The 16,300-nt window shown below is 39.7% G+C and overlaps 2 protein-coding genes across 10 annotated transcripts in view; one reads left to right on the forward strand and one right to left on the reverse strand.

Moving 5' to 3' along the window:
- Positions 1 to 2,453: 2,453 nt before the first annotated feature.
- Positions 2,454 to 14,787, reverse strand: pign (phosphatidylinositol glycan anchor biosynthesis, class N). 3 transcript variants are annotated; one of them, XM_031849961.1, is made up of 29 exons: positions 13,526 to 14,787; positions 12,906 to 13,154; positions 12,566 to 12,687; positions 12,341 to 12,439; positions 12,015 to 12,121; positions 11,557 to 11,681; positions 11,303 to 11,433; positions 11,067 to 11,186; positions 10,848 to 10,888; positions 10,679 to 10,738; positions 10,402 to 10,494; positions 9,989 to 10,044; positions 9,747 to 9,825; positions 9,166 to 9,348; positions 8,902 to 9,041; positions 8,392 to 8,491; positions 8,114 to 8,206; positions 7,730 to 7,821; positions 7,150 to 7,255; positions 6,899 to 7,007; positions 6,455 to 6,557; positions 6,218 to 6,320; positions 5,702 to 5,788; positions 5,431 to 5,486; positions 4,928 to 5,027; positions 4,717 to 4,790; positions 4,298 to 4,340; positions 4,126 to 4,178; positions 2,454 to 3,959 (listed from the first exon to the last, which is right to left on the reverse strand). In XM_031849961.1, exons 2-29 carry the CDS (start codon positions 13,130 to 13,132, stop codon positions 3,839 to 3,841), a joined length of 2,823 nt encoding a protein of 940 aa, XP_031705821.1. In that variant the 5' UTR covers positions 13,133 to 13,154; positions 13,526 to 14,787; the 3' UTR covers positions 2,454 to 3,838. The 3 variants fall into 3 exon arrangements, 2 of the variants coding, with proteins under 2 accessions (XP_031705821.1, XP_031705822.1); XM_031849962.1 differs by having other exon boundaries at positions 4,952 to 5,027; positions 13,526 to 14,786; XR_004212835.1 differs by lacking the exons at positions 2,454 to 3,959; positions 4,126 to 4,178; positions 4,298 to 4,340; positions 4,717 to 4,790 and having other exon boundaries at positions 5,015 to 5,027; positions 5,662 to 5,788.
- relch (RAB11 binding and LisH domain, coiled-coil and HEAT repeat containing) overlaps positions 14,208 to 16,300 on the forward strand; it is a 30,603-nt gene continuing 28,510 nt past the window's right edge. For all 7 annotated transcript variants that reach the window (XM_031849953.1, XM_031849954.1, XM_031849956.1 and 4 more), the window contains exon 1: positions 14,208 to 14,737. In XM_031849953.1, coding sequence (XP_031705813.1) covers positions 14,287 to 14,737 — 451 coding nt within the window. In that variant the 5' untranslated portion in view covers positions 14,208 to 14,286. The remainder of the gene's footprint in view (positions 14,738 to 16,300) is intronic.

Below are 16,300 nucleotides of genomic sequence, written 5' to 3' on the forward strand. Positions count from 1 at the left end.
CAATCATATCATAGTTTCTATTGGCCCAACACAGGTTGGACTAATGGACACAATATGCTTGTTTTATATAGAATGCCATTCAAAAAGTTAGAATTTACATTTGTATGTGATACAAATGTCGTAAAAAATGTCTTAGTATAGTTTGCAATAAAAAATGTCATTAAGACCATCTTTATTTCATATGATACAATGCCCATGTGGTAAGGTGTATATATAGAGAATAGAAGCTGCATTAAGAGGAATGCCGTGGCCAGTACTAGCTCAAAAGGGTGCTTCTACTCAATACTGAGCAAATGGTCTGAATACTTATGACCATGTGATATTTCAGTTTTTCTTTTTTAATAAATTTGCAAAAATTTCTACATTTCTGTTTTTTTCTGTCAAGATGGGGTGCTGAGTGTACATTAATGAGAAATAAAATGAACTTTTTTGATTTTAGCAAATGGCTGCAATGAAACAAAGAGTGGAAAATTTAAAGTCGTCTGAATACTTTCTATACCCACTGTATATAGTCGGGGGTCCTTGGCCTGAAAAATGTTGAAGACCCTTGGTATAGCATGTCGAAGAAAGTCATGGATAAGTAATTGTATTGTATTCCGAAAAAAGTCATAGTAAGGCATGTCGACAACAGTAATATAATTCATAGCATAGTATCTTGACATTAAGGCATAAAAAAGTCATAGTATAGTAAGTCAAAAAAGCCATAAATAAGTCATACTATATATAGCATGTCGAAAAAAGTCATAAATAAGTCATTGTATAGTTTGTCAAAAAAAGTAATAGTATAGCATGTCGAAAACATTCATGAAGTCAAAGTTTTGTATGTCGTAAAAAGTCATAATATGGCATGTCGACAACATAATTTATGGTATAGTATGTTGAAAGAAATCATAAAAAATATAATTGTATAGTATACCGAAAGTCACAGTATAGCATGTCGAAAAAAGAAAAAAAAATCATAGTGTACCATGTCAAAAAAAGAAATAAAATAGTTCATAGCATGTCAAAAATAGTCATAGTATAGCATGTCGAACAAAGTCATAAAAAGGTAATTGAATAGTTTGTGGAAAAGAGTTATGATGTAGCATGTCGAAAAAAGTTATTCAAAAACTCAGTTTACACAGGGATGCCCAAGGAAATTCAGTTGTAGCCCAACAAATACATGACAAACAAAACAAAAACAGTAGTACATGAATTTGCATAAGGAATATAAACAGGAGCAACAAAAACAATTCTTTTGATACATAATATGGGTGACCGTTTCACATAAAAAATTAAACATGAGGAAAACATTGTACATCAACTTTGACTGCGTATGAGCACCAAGCATCATGATGTAGACACAGAGTCCACCTCCTCAAGTCCCACCGGAGTCTTGAGCCCTATCCCGCTGTCTGCCCATCAAGTGCAGCTCGATCCGGGATGAACGATGGAGCCAGGTGTCTGTGAAGATGTGGACTCAACAGTCACCGACCTACCGCTGCTTTCATCTATCAAGCAGTAGGATGGGTAGTGGAGTACCCTTAAGTCCTAGCTGGGTTAGCTTAGCTTCCATCTCGTCTCTCCTCGACAGTTCAGTGGATGGCTGGTTGGTCAGACTTGGGCGTTGATCAATATATTTCCCAATATATTATGTCAAAAAGGTAATTGTATGGTACATCAAAAAAGTCATGAAAGATAAAGTATAAAGTAAAGAAGAAGTACTGTATGTAAAATAAAAAATTGAACAAAGTAGGTCAAAGAAAGTCATAGTATGTTGAAAAAATTATTAAAATGTATTATATCTAATATAGTTTGTCACAAAAAAATCATTCATAGCATAATAAAATAATATATAATAAAAAGAATAGAAAATAATTTAACATCTCATAAAAATGTTGTATGTTTAGTATAACATGGAATAAAAAGTAATAGTATAGTTTGTCAAATATGTCATAGTATGCCATAACAAATGCCACTCTATGGTATTCCATAAAAAAATGTCACGTTTTATGTACGACTTAATCAGTTTGACAAACAGCATTAAGAAATTGTTTATATCCAAAAAGAAATTAAAAACTTTTTCCAGAAGTCATATTTGAATGAATTTCCAGAAACATCTCACAACTCAGATCTTACTTAAATACCACTCTTAAGTGATTGCATTAAAATGAGTGACACCGATACCTAAAACGAAACGGCCAATAGCTTATAGTGTATGTTACACTATGGAGTCAAAGTATTGGCTAATTACAAAAAAGAGTGAGAGAAGATGTGGTAATGCTAGCTGTGATGTTGACAGATGTGATGTTAAGGCGACTGTGGCTAAGTGGAGAGCAGGGCCGTCCTTCGATCGAGGATCGGCAGTTCGATCCCCGGCTCCGCTAGTCGCGTGTTGATGTGTCCTTGAGCAAGACACTTAACCCCAAAATTGCTCCCGTGGCTGTGCCTACGGTGTAGAAATGTGATAGACTCTGAATTGTAAGTCGCTTTGGATAAAAGCGTCTGCTAAATGACAGTAATGTTAACAAATGTGTTTTCTATTGTCGATCAGCAAGCACTTAGTTAAGAAGCATTTACTGCAACTACAGCTTGTGCTCAACAGAAGGGGTGACTTTGCAGGCATTGGAGTCTGCAATGGAGCTGAAATTTATCGACCTGTTATTTATAACCATATTCAGAAAACACCTCACTGCATTTCCCAACAGAGAACAGCAGAGGAAAACCCCTTGTAACTACCCTGACCACAAAGCAAGGTGGAACTATTTTCTCAGTAATAGCTTTGGAATGCATACATGAGTTTAGTCAGTACATTGCAGCTAATGTGTAATCCTTTTGTCCTTTGTCTTATGGGTTGATTTGAAAAACAAAGTTGTATTTTTTTATTAAAACATTCTAACCAAAGCACCACATCTCAATGTTCTTATTTACAATACAAGCATTTACACATTTTCAAATGCAACCACAATCCCAGTGCTGGCCACTGGGTTCTCAAGCTACATCATATGAGCATCTGGACTGTAGCAGCATTACAAGAATGTTTTAGTCTTTACTTTCCCATCTTGAGTTTCTAAGCCCACCCTAGGGTTACGGTGTAAACTGATGTACAAACAAAGAGCACATGACATTTACTGACACCAAATGTAATCCTGTTATTGGTTGCAGTCAATACAACACACAGGTCACTTGATGGGAATTCCCGTTTCCATTTCACTGCCTCAGTTCGACTAGAAAAATACAGTACTCAAAATAAATTAAAATAACTCCCCATTCCTTCTCAACAAGGATGTGTTTCACGCAGCTTCACAGGAAATGGGGTTATCAAGTTACCTTTCTTGAGTGGATCATAAATCAGCACGCTTGGCAAAGGTACAATGTACAGTTAAATATTCAAGTGTTCTTAGTCAATTCATCAATCATTAATGTAAAAACAATGACTTTGGAACAGAGACTGAGTGTACAAGACAATACGGTGAAAACAGTACTGTGAAAAAGTCTTAGACCACAAGTGTTTATTCTATATTAATACAAGGTAGACCACAACTGTTGAGAAGAATAACTTAGTATTTCATCTGAGAAGGTACACCTGAGTAATTATCTATGTCATAGATGAGAGAGTAGAATATATATAAGAGGGGGTTTCCAAAACTCAACAACAATTTAGTCAAGTGGTGTGAGACTTTTGCAAAGTACTATACACTATATTGAGTCCTAAAACAATAAACTATAGTTTATACAACAAAAATATGGCTTAAGGGGCAAACGCTAGATGAAAAATATCTTTACAAAATCTAAATAAAATAAGTACCAAATATTGGGTTCAACTAGAATGTGTGCATGCACACACAAACGCGTCTATTTAGGGGTAGTGCATCTTGGGTCTCCAGAGAATGAGTCTTTGTGAGGTGAGAATGTGTGTGACCACACTGAGCAACATCAGGAAGATGGTCATGGACATGACTATCACGTAATGGCTAATGCTGAAAGAGACAGAGAAACAACGTGTTTATATGTAACTGTATGCATCACAGATAGCCTTAAAGAGATGATGGAAGGCACAAGAAAAGGAGGAAAGACAGTGTGTGTAAAGTTATTAATCAGTAACTAATAACAGACTTCGAACCGTGTATTTCCAAGTTAACCTACCTTGTGCCAATGTCCAACCAGCTTCCGTAGTCCTGCACTAGGAAGAAAAAGTGCTGAGGAGAGGACGAGGGAGTTACAAATTAGTATACTGTATATTGTACTTTACAGGAAAAACAACATCCCAGTGCATCTTTAACCCAACACTCAACTTCAACATTTCACACAACCTTACCAGAGCCATCAAGTCGGAGATGACCAGGACAATGAGGAACAAACTGGAAAGGAAAAATAAGAAACAGAACAGAGGAAAGCATTAAAAGCAAGACCTTTCATATTAAAAACATACACAACTACAAAAATACTTCACGTATAGCACAGACAGTAGATTGACATCCTGTTCACACACACAACGAAGCACAGAAAAAACAAACACATTGAGTTTATTTTAGCCGACTCGTGGTTTCAGATCTCTGAAAGCAGCGTATAGTGTTGGTGTGTTTAAAAGTCAAATTGTATCCGACACCAAGAGCAGACGTGGTTTATGTGTACTGGTTGTCAGTCCGTCAACCACCAGAGAAGTTCAAAAACAGAAGTTTGTGACTGAACAGATGAGTTGAGTATCATATTTTGAAGGCTGCGACAAGAAGTTACCTTCTTGAGGAGAGCTGTGTTACAACTTGGATGGTCTCAAAGGTGCACATTACTATTATGAATGGAATGATAACCTGGAGGAACAAAGGACAAGACATTTAAGATTTAATGAGGAAGTCCAGAGAAATAGAATTCATTGAGGTTGAAACGTATTTAAGCATATTTCCCAGACATATATATCTATAGATTATGACTAATATGGTTATAATACCATAGAAACAAAGTTGTATGGTACCTTCCACATCATCAGCCCTCCCATGATGAAGGGGTTGAAGACAGTGAGGAAACAATAAACAGACGCTGGGTCAAAACTAGAAAAATGGAGAAAGAAGCAGAGGATGTGAGTGCAGATAAAAACAACTTATTCAGAGCACAAATCTGTTTAGGGAATACAGCTCAATTAACTTATTTAAAGTACAGCATGACTGCGGCACAATGCAGGCAACCTCAGATAAAGTACACAAGCATGCACTACACAAGAGACTCTGTTGTCTAAACAATGCACATACAGTAACACACAGAAAGCGAGTTAACTGCTTTTTCAAGAGTCACATATTTCCTTCCTGTATTCAAACGCTGACACTCAAAAAGCACATATCATCAAAACCATGAACCATGCATCCCCCCCCCCCCCCATTAACACAACTTCCTGCCATTTACCATACACAAATATATATATATATATTTATATATAAATAAAAAAAACATATATACCTGTTAATGGAAGCTATGTTCCCTGTGCCAAAGAAAGCTGTTATTATAAAAAATACCTGTAGAAAATAAATAGTCAAGGAAAGATTGCGCACTTCACACATCCAACAATTTAATCCTAACTTTTCGAAATGATTATCTAATTGGATATAGTTTGGGCTGAACAACAACTGCTGACTACAATGAGACAGAATCACTGCTTCCAAATACACTGGTGCAAGAAAGGTCATTTGCCTTTGTGCTTCAGCTAATGTCACTGTTGCAACACGGATACAAAAAAATACGATCTCCTGATGTCATCCAACTTCAGTTGTCGGATCTTGGCGATGTCAATGTTTGCGGAGAAATCAATTGTGGAGAGCTGAAAGAAAATACACACACAAAAGCATGCCCATACACATGTGCATACACACCCAGTCACACACATTCATAGACACACCCAAACATATGATGACATCAGTCAGTACTGACACCTTGTGTACATTATTTAGAGATTTAGGCAAGCCTACTTCACAGATTACAGAATGTTATCATGAGTAGGGATTCCTTGTTTCTTTCATTAAGAAAATACCAATAAAGTGAGTAAATAAATGTTACCATAACGCTCCAGTAGAGGTAAGTAGAGGCTCCAGAATGTATTTTTGAATAAAATCTACATGAACATATGCCTATACAAGATCAAACGGTACATGCAAACAAGAAATGTGATTGTCGGTGTTGTATACAGCCGACAACATGTGATGCTGCTCTTCAAAATCTAAGTATGGAAGCATACACTTAAGGGTTTTACCTCTTGTCTGCCAGAGACACCCTGAGCAAGCATAGCTTCCTGTTCAATGTTGATCCACACAAACATCAGCCAAGATAACACAGGGGGGAACAATGCCTCTGACCTGGGAGGGAGAAAACACACATTCGAAATTTTACAATATTGTAGCTTTGCTGTGATTATAAAACTCCACACAAGGCGCAATTTGATGCGTTAGTGCAGCTGCAGGAAGTGTGTGTGTGAAATTGCTTGCCTTACCCAGTGCTGAGCAGTAGGTATGTGCCCGTGAGAGAGAGGAATATGCTGAGGAGTCGGTGGAAAAGACGCGTTGAGCTCATCAATGGAACGAGCATAGAAGATGCTGAGAAAAGACAAGAGACAGGGGAGATGTGCTGGGTCTTACAGCTTGAGGGGCATGTAATACAGCAGGCCACTTTTATTGTTTTAAAAGATAATTCTCTGTCTTTTTGTCTTTATTGGTTAGTCAGGACAAAAGACAGGAAAGGAGGAGAGGGGACTAGATACAGCTATGGGGGGCGGGTTGAATTCAAACCCAGGACTAAAATAGTTTAAATTATATCTGATTGATCTTGAAAATGTTTAAATAAATACAAAATGAACAGGATTATAATCTCTTTATGAAATTATATGGTGTGAACATGATCGCAAGTATCCTCTACTCACTCACACCCACCTACCTACCTAGTGTGGTCCAGCTGATGATCTGATTAAAAAGTGGCAGGCCCTGTTTCTGCTGCAGGCTGGAGTGTGTGAGGGATGGAATGTACGCGCACACTGCCACATGGAGCATCTGTATAGTTTGACACAAAATCATTTATTTTTAGAAAATGCAGTGACACAAACACAATGATAGACACACACACACACACACACACACACACACACACACACACACACACACACACACACACACACACACACACTGCAGGTACCTGGGTGACAAACTGCTGTCTGTCACTCAGGTGCAGTGTTGTTCTCCGTCTGGATGACCAGAGGTAACAGGCTGAAGTGAAGATAGCGAGTAGACCTGCAAAGGTACTGCGCAAACAAACATCATATATGAAGTTATTATTACAGACATGCTCCCGACTTCATTTTCCACATGCGTGTTGAATAAAGATGCTGCTGTTAAGGTTCTCTGACTCTGATTTCACATGTCATATTCAGTTTGTCTGTTATGGACATGCCTTATAAGCTTGTGAAAGCAGTTGTATGTGTAGTAGTTCTATGGCTCTAGATGAAGCTTTGTCATCCTCCAAATTTTTATATATACATATATTGACAAAGGAAAGTTATTTGTATTAATATTGCGATATTGATTCCAACAACAATGCCCATCTCTAAATGATTTCTAGCAAACAAATGTCGCCACTATGTGATGATGTTTAAGTATAGAGATAAACAAATATTTACTTGTAAGTGACTGAACTTAATCTGGTTTGTGAGTTTAGCCATGGCGTGACATTGTGGTAAACTTTCTGATAAATGTAAGCAAATAGAGGAACCACTCACACCAGATGTATATTAGGCTCTCTGCCCACAACAGGCATCAGGGGGAAAGCAGCCAAACACAGACAGCCCACACACCAGCTCACCGAACAGAACTACACATGAAGAGAGACAATTAGTTCATATAGTTAGATACTGTATTTGGTCTCATAATTTAAGGCTTTATCTGACAGTAGACAAAGTGCAAAGTCAGATTTCTTTAAAAAAAAAAAAAAACTTCTGTAAGCAGGACATGTTGCTGCTCATTTCTAAGAAGCTGTACCTTGCATTCCCAAACCTTCAGAACACTTCCTTTTCTATACCTGTTCATGTGTGGAATTATTCAAATACCATGCCTTTTCTTTTTAGTACTGTGGCTGCTGAAACGGTGATCTAAAGCGTAGTTACCTTGGCCTTGACATAAAGTCCCGACAGGAAGGGCCAGAGAGAGAGGATAGCCAGGCCCACAGTAAGCATGGCGCGATGGAAGAAACTCACCACCTGGGGGCAGAAAAGTTAAACTGTCATCCATGTTACAGAGTAACTTCTACTAAACACAATGAGCCCAATACATTGTGACCACTTTGTAATACGTACTGTATGTGGTGGTGAACTCAAGGCTGATAAGTAACACAGCACCAGTGTGCTGTAGCAGAAATATGACTGACTGTACACTAGACTCCTACCAGTAGCTCGATCCCAAACGACACCAGCACAAAATAGCCAAAACACTTCCACAGTGGCAGAGAGGGAGCTGAGCGAATTAAATCTGTCAGAGTTCCAGACCTGAAATGGATCAGAATTAGAATATTATTTTTCTGTGGTAAAAGGGAGACACAAAAGAAAACTGCACGGGCTGTCCTTTCATCCATTTACAGAGGAGAACCATGAATGGATACAACACCACATCAAAGGATCAAATTAACACCTCACTGAAGCTGTGCGCACATTCACCAACATGTGTGTGTGAGAATAAAAAGCTGCTTTTTTTTTTTTTTTTTTTTTGCTGAGATCTTCAACGATGCGTTTTTGATATTTGCTGACATCATGTGTCTACGTGTGGTAATACTCCACCACTCTCAGAAAACAGCTTGCATGAACTTTTCCCATTTGTTTCATTAGTCTGTGATGTAAGTGTGCAGGTGTGTTCTATGTTTTGTTTATTTTACATTCTCTCAAATGTGTGCGTTACTCACTCTTTAAGGACAGAGTACCATAAAGGGACAGGCAGCAGGCAGTACACATAGTAGGTAACGGGGCTCCTTTGGATAAGCAGGAACACAGTGATCACCACTGTCACACACAAACACAGCCTCACCAAGGCATGGCCGGGAATCTGCACACATACACAGGAGCAACACCAATAATGTAATTTCACAAGACATTCAAGTTTCCGAAACTTGTCTTGGTGGAAGGAATCTTAGAGGCAAAGAAAGAGGGATTATAGTGTATGCCCTGACCTGTCGGAGGAGACTGGGGCGTCTGTTGAGGTTGGCATGAGTCTTCAGTATGACTAGGACTACATATGAGGTCCAGCCTACAAATCCCAGCACCACACTACAACCCAGAAAGAACCTATCATATGTGTGGTAGTAGGCCAGGCCCTCCAGAGCATGGCCTATCAGAGACCGGCACAGGGAAATCTGATAAGAGGTGGACGAGGGGAAATGAAAGGGAGAACTTAAGCAAAATCAAATGTCATGGAGAAGATGAATCAGCAAGAAATGTAACGTAACAAAAAGAAACTCTGGATGACAAAAAACACAAAAGGTTTGTTCATGTAGACAGAAATTACCACATGTTAGCTGTTCCAGAGGCGTTAGGCATAATAGTGGCTAACTTTCTACCACAACATCAGCTGAGTATTATTCAACAACATCGGTCACTACATAGTCCTCGAACGTACCATAAGTGCTAAATGTTGTACATGTGAACACCTTGTTACAACACCAGCTTAATGTATTTAAGTAGTTAACTTTGACTCACTTGTGTAACTGTTAATTTACCTACAAGCTACATACAGTCATTTCCAAATACTCACAGTATCTTCATACTTCTCCAGCTGAATCAGTATTTTAGCCTTGTGGATCAATTCTAATTGCTTTGACTCAGTCAGAGGTCTGGAAAACAGTGAGACAGAGCAATAAAGAGTGTGTGAAATTGTATTTGATTGTGGTCGGAAATATGTTGACAGGATAAAGCGTGGGCCAGCAACAGAGTACTTCAACATTTGAAACCTAATTCACAGCTATTACAAGTCATTAACTCACTAATTGTACTTACTGGTATGGGGTGAAGAGAAAAGTCAAGGTTGTCTCCTTTTTCTGGGTCATTTTTATCTACAAAAATATATATAGCTCAGTCACCAGAGATGTATATATATATATATATATATATATATAACCAAATGACTGTATTATAAGATGTGTGCAGCAATAGCTTTATCACAGTTTAAACCTTAAAAAATGAAATGTTCATAGCTATCATTTTGAAGTTATTGTTGTAAATCAAATAAATAGTACTGGAGATATCTAGTAATACCAACATAGTAGTACAATTCCAACTGATAATATTAATAATACTTTTTTACCATGTTATATTTATTTAAGTTCAACATTGAAGCTACAAATGATTGTTTTCTTGGCCTTTGTAACATACCAACATGTCAGAAATAGAAGAGCTGGATGCTGTCATACCTTGTACTGCTCTAGTACTTGAATAGCATTCGTGTACATGCTTTCCGCCTTGAAGTGGTCACTGTTGTTAAGGTAGAGAAGAGGTAACACACCCTGAAGAGACACAGACACATAAAAAGGTGAAGATGAAGATGTGTGGACACATTGTCACAGGCACTGGAGTGTACTCTGAATATCAATTTTCGACAACTTTAATGATTCGGTGAGCACTTACAAAGAACTTTCTAAGAAAATCACAAAACTATTTCCTTTGTTCTTAGTTTATCTCTGGACTTACAACTGAGTTAACAGGAAAGGGGACACCAATGAGAGAAGCCATGAGGGGAGTGATGTCTGCCTGCAGAAAACAATGAAAAAAATATATAATTTACTATCTTTTGTTGTGTTATATCACCTTATAATATATATGTCAAAGTATCTTATCAAAAAGTGGCCATGGGCCTAACCTGATTGACGTCAACTCTTCGAAGATGCTCCAGTTTCCAATCTGACAAAACCAGTAGGCATAAAAACAATGTCAATAAAACGTATAGTATAAACATTAATGTTTTTATTACAAATAAAATACAAAATGCCTGAAAATAAAAATAATTGTCTTTAGTGGATGTAGGAGAACCTGGTTCCTAAATTTAAGCTTAGAAACCTGTAGTACATGAGTTGAGCACCTTGTAGGAAGCCATCAGTGTATGGTTGTGGTTCAGTGACTTTGTGGGCACTGTGAACTCCTGCTCCCCACACCACTAAAGGGGTGAGTGTCTCAGAGGGATGACCTGCACCGTGTGAACCTAGAGACACATTCACACACATCGACAGTTGATATAAAAGCCTCCAGTGAAGACTTGATTGTGTTTCATTGTATACGGTAAAAAGGCACACACACACACAGAAACAAGAGTCTTACCCCAGTTTGTCATGCCATGGTCAGAGGTGAACACATAGGCCGTTCTTCCATCATGACCAAAGAAGTCTTCTACCATAGACACCAGTTCAGCGACACCGGTGTCTACGAGACCAATATTTTCCAGGTACTCCCTAGACAAAAGGCAAATGAAAGATAAAGATACCACAACTTAAATTAAGGCTACTTTGTTAATTTAATTTAATGTCATACAGAGTGAAATCAAAAAAAGAAAATCGTACGAACACGTCTCTTACTGTGACATTGGTCTGTGAGCGTGTCCGTTTGTGTCGAGGCCCAGCAGATGCAGGAAGAAGATATTCTCATCCTCAAGCAGACTGGCCCTCAGGCTGGAGTTAGACTTTGCTGACTGAAAGAATGACTAGAGCAGAAAGAAAAGCAAACACAGTTAGATTTATTCAAGATGGCAATGTGCAATCCTCACAACCGCTATTTTCCAATAAAGCTTGTTGCAGCCTTGCTACAATCCATTGTAATGACTCAACGTGGCATCACATTTTGCGACATGAAAATGCATTTTGTGTCCACAAATAACATAAGCACCTTGCTGCATTAAGCGACAATGAATATAAAAGTGGAAAGTATAAGCTTTACACAAGCAAATTATCTAAAAACCCTATGACTTATTCAGTAGTTACTATCAACAGATGTATCACAACATGCATCGTTATGGTGAGTAATTCCACTACAATACTTTGACTTGAGTGAACACCCAGGTGTCCAGCCTGGAGGCATCTGTGGAGGCAAAGTCCTCCTCCGCTGCTGGGTATGTGTGGGTATACACATGGTCTCCACTGGCACCTGGCAAAACCACAGCACAAAATGAGCTCCATTACAAGAAATTTAAAAAAAATCAAAACATGTCAGCAGTGAGGAATAAAAGAGATGAGTTGTGAAGCACAAATTCCAGATTTTTGATACAGTCTTAATCTGTGACCTTTTGCTTTTATACTGATTAGGTTGGTTGTCCTGATTGTGTGGTTCATGTAAGTGTGTGTGCATGTGTGTGCGTTTGTGTACCTTTAGCAAACATTGGCAGAATATCAGGGCTGCCCCAGCTCCAGGTGTGTCGGGTCTCATTAAACACAGAGTCAAACTCTACAGGATTCTCCTTCCAACCTAAAGAAAAAACACACATAAACAGGTCAATAACCTTGCACTCACAAACAGACAAACAGTAGTAGTCAAAAGCTCCAATTAATTTGTCTTCCACATAGCCTTTTCTGTATCAACATACACACCTACCTTTGGCAATAGCACTAACATCCTCATAGAAGCCAGCAATGAGAGCAACATGACCGGGACGAGACTCAGTGGGCACGCGTGTGTGTGACACACCCCAGGTACCCTTCTCCTCAATCACACTCCTGATATTGGGAAACACACACAGATGTGCACATACACACACACCAGTTACTCCGGAGTTAAGAACAAAGAATGAAAAGAAAAGACCAACAATAACAATTACATACACACAAACAAAAACAAATTGCAGATATATACACACCGTTTCCTATTCTGGATTAATTAATACACACAAAAACACACCACATCAGAGCTCAATGCTCTGTTTCAGTTTCCAAACCTCAAGTATGGGGCCCTGGACGAGCCGTTCGGGAGGAGTGAGAAGAGACTGTCTGCTCGGAGACCATCGCCCACCACTAACACCAGTCTGGACGCAGGGGGTGCCAGGGGTGTGACCTGGGGTGTCATGCCATGGACCAGGGGAGAGGTGAAGTAGATGTCAAAGATAGAGAGGAAGAAGACCACATGGACTGTTAGTCCAACCAAGAGGAAGGTGATCATCCTCATTTTCCTCAGCACCGAGCTGGGTCTGCAGAGCAACCATGGGGGGAAAGAAAAGACAGAATAAAAATGACTGAGGCAAATATGGACAGACATACATATTATATTATATAGATCAGGATTAAAATGTTATTTCAAATGGAAAAGGAGGTATTAGAAAGGTTCACTATTACATAGCCAGGTTAAGCCATAGTTTGTGCCATGTAAAGACTGCTTAATGGCTAGGGTAATCCTTCTGTCACCATATGCTATTAATCAATGAGCAGACATTATATTTAGTTCATTCAAATAGTAAATCACTCACTGGGCCAGCAGTCATTACAACTTGTTTTATTTTATTTTTTACAAGAGAGTGACTTTGAAAAGCAATCACATCTTTGGCCATACAAAGAGTATTACCTGTAACTTGTCAGTGGAATCTGCACACAACAACGAGGAGCGCTGGCTCGTTAATGAATGAATAGGAGATCAGAAGTATCTAAGTAACTACAGCCCATTCACAGGATTTAGATTCCATGTTATCTTCGGAGATGTCGACAGAACGCGACAGATCTATTGTGCGGAACAAGATCAACGTAATCTTTAAATGCGCCCTCCAACACACCCAACCGTCCTTCTTTCTAAGAAGATTAGTACAAGAAATTCAGGTAACATGAGCATTCACTTCCTTGTTGTGACTTTGAGGTTTTACGGTGACGTATGTACGTCGGAAGTTTATACTTTGCAGCTGAATTGTGGGTACTGTAGTTAAACAAAATGTTTCCAGCGAGCTTTCTACGAATATTTTTGAAACGCTATTTATCAAAATGAAAAAAATATTACGTTGAGTTTAATTGTCAATCTATATGTGTTATAGTGCAGTTTCACTAGCAAATGCTATTATCACAGCTTGTGGTTCTTTGATAACACATTAGCTTGCATAGGCTACCAGCTGTCAAATGTGCCCTGCCCAGTTTTCCTTTCTGTCTCGCTATTATCCAATCATGTTCTACTATCCCATAAAAGAGGCGGGCTGTGGGTCAAATTTGGCCATTCATAGCTTGGCATTCCTCCCCCCTTGTCAAAGCCACCTATGATCGCTAGCTTGATATCCATTCAGGAAGAGGCGGTTCTGGTTAGCTTAGCTAGCTTAGCGTGCTAAGAATCCTTATAGTGCAAAAATGGCGTCGGTCAACCCGTTCAATCTCAGTGATTCTGAGGAGGAGGCTGAACGGCGACCCAATGAAACAGTTGACACAGAGAGAGGTCCCAGTGATGGGGCGCCAGGGCCGCCGCCAGGTAATTCTTTCTCTCCGCCTGCGGACGCCGAGCCCCCGACACTTCTGCTGTCTAGCAACCGGACGAGCCCCAGTGGTGAGGGCTCGGTCTCGATCGCGGCCACCACCGCTATGGCAGGCACCACCGAGACACGGATATCGGTGGACGGTATTGCTGCACAGCTATTACGGGACCAATACATCCTCACGGCCCTGGAGTTTCACACCGAACTGTTGGAAGCAGGCAGAGAGCTTCCGAGGCTGAGGGATTATTTCTCTAACCCTGGCAACTTCGAGCGTCAGAGCGGCACTCCGCCTGCCAAAGATCAGGTACTCGGACCTGGAGGACCGCTGAGTAAGTAACGTCGGCTGCTCCCAGTGCTAGTCACGTAGCTGTCGCCTAGCTCTGTCTTTAATGCTGCATTGTACAGAGTTAGCCCACTGGCTACCTTGCGTTATTTTAAAACACTAGCGTCGGAAGACAATAGATCATGAGATAACCGCCTGCTGCACCTGCCCTTCTGGTCGAGGGCCCGCAGTCAACAAGCGGGTTTAGAGGGTCAGCTGTGCTGGCTGACATTCAGACTATATCATCACAGGAATGCTGTTCTGCTACATCACACTATCTAGCCGGACGAGATGGATGAGTCTATGACAGTCCTATAATAATCATGCAAATGCATTGAGCTCTGTAGGGAAATACACTTGTCACTTCGGTTTATTGATCAAGGGTGTATATCTGTCGCACCCTCATCACCTTACAGGACTTCTGTGTGGGAATAACCTGCAGTATGATGTGGTGACTGAAGAGTCTGGACACTTAAACAAATATGCTATGCAAATTGTAACCATGGTGACAGCCCAATGCACAAATAAATAAAGCCTGCAATAATCAAATCAGTGTTTTAGTTTCCGAATGGCTCACAATGTTGACAGTATCTCACGACACAGTACTGCATTTGTAACTTTGACTGTTTTAGATCAGCAACAAGGCCAGATGATGCATTTTGATTGTATAAACATTTGGCAGCTTTCCAGCGGAGGGAACAACAGCATATATAAATAAATGCTGAAAAAAAGAGATGATCTGGTTTTATAACTAGAAGATTTATTTTCTCTCATTTAGATGCAGTAGCAATGGACAACACACCTGGTGTCTAAGGAGGCTGCTGTATAGTCTTGAGTGTGGGTCAAGGCGACTGTCCCAAGACAACAAGCCCCTACCTGACCCCCACCCTGTAGAATTAAAGACCTGCATAGACGGAGGTATACGTTTTAGAGACCACAGCATCAAACACAAAGTGTGAGCTGTGTGTGTTAGTTGCAAAGGTCTGGTTGTTTGTATTATCATACAAACCCTTAAAAAAGTTCGGAGCATGGCAACAGAAAGCCAGGACTTGACAGCACCCCTGTTGTGAAACTGGCAGGAAGGTTATTAGAGAAACGGTGCTTTCACTCTTATTAGATTGATGAGAGTAAAGCTTCATAAGAATATGACATCCCAGATTCCTGATAAGTCAAATCTATCTTCAGACGTAAAAATTATGCAGCTGATGGAAGTTGTTGAGGGAGAAGGCGATGGACTTAAGGCTTGTTTATGCTTAGCCTGAAAGTATTCACACACCCAGTGACAGTAAGCTATAAGCAGTTCATTGCAATAAGCATGTGAATGGATGATGACTGTGTTACAAGCATCATCATCTCTGCAGCTGTTGCTCTAAGCCATATGACACAACAAGGCATCTCTCACCACCTTGCTAATTTGCAGCAAGGGAGCATGAATGGCGAGTCAGGTCGTTGTTTGCTCTTTTGATGCAAGGAGCTTTTGAGCATGCAAGTCATTTAAATTGCCACGTGCGAGGTTGACGGTAAGCTGTCACATTTAGGAAGTTGGTGTTGTTTTTTCACATAAGTATGG

The sequence above is a fragment of the Anarrhichthys ocellatus genome, unplaced genomic scaffold, assembly GCF_004355925.1.
Source record: "Anarrhichthys ocellatus isolate YVR2014 unplaced genomic scaffold, GSC_Weel_1.0 scaffold10, whole genome shotgun sequence".
Taxonomy (NCBI): Eukaryota; Metazoa; Chordata; class Actinopteri; order Perciformes; family Anarhichadidae; genus Anarrhichthys; species Anarrhichthys ocellatus.

Coding starts and splice junctions, on each gene's coding strand:
- pign (XM_031849961.1), bottom strand. CDS start 13,132: ATGAGGATGATCACCTTCCTCTTGGTTGGACTAACAGTCCATGTGGTC. Junction 9,349..9,746: donor TGGAGAAGTATGAAGATACT/GTGAGTATTTGG, acceptor ACCTCTTATCAG/ATTTCCCTGTGCCGGTCTCT. Junction 5,789..6,217: donor GTGTCTCTGGCAGACAAGAG/GTAAAACCCTTA, acceptor ATTTTCTTTCAG/CTCTCCACAATTGATTTCTC.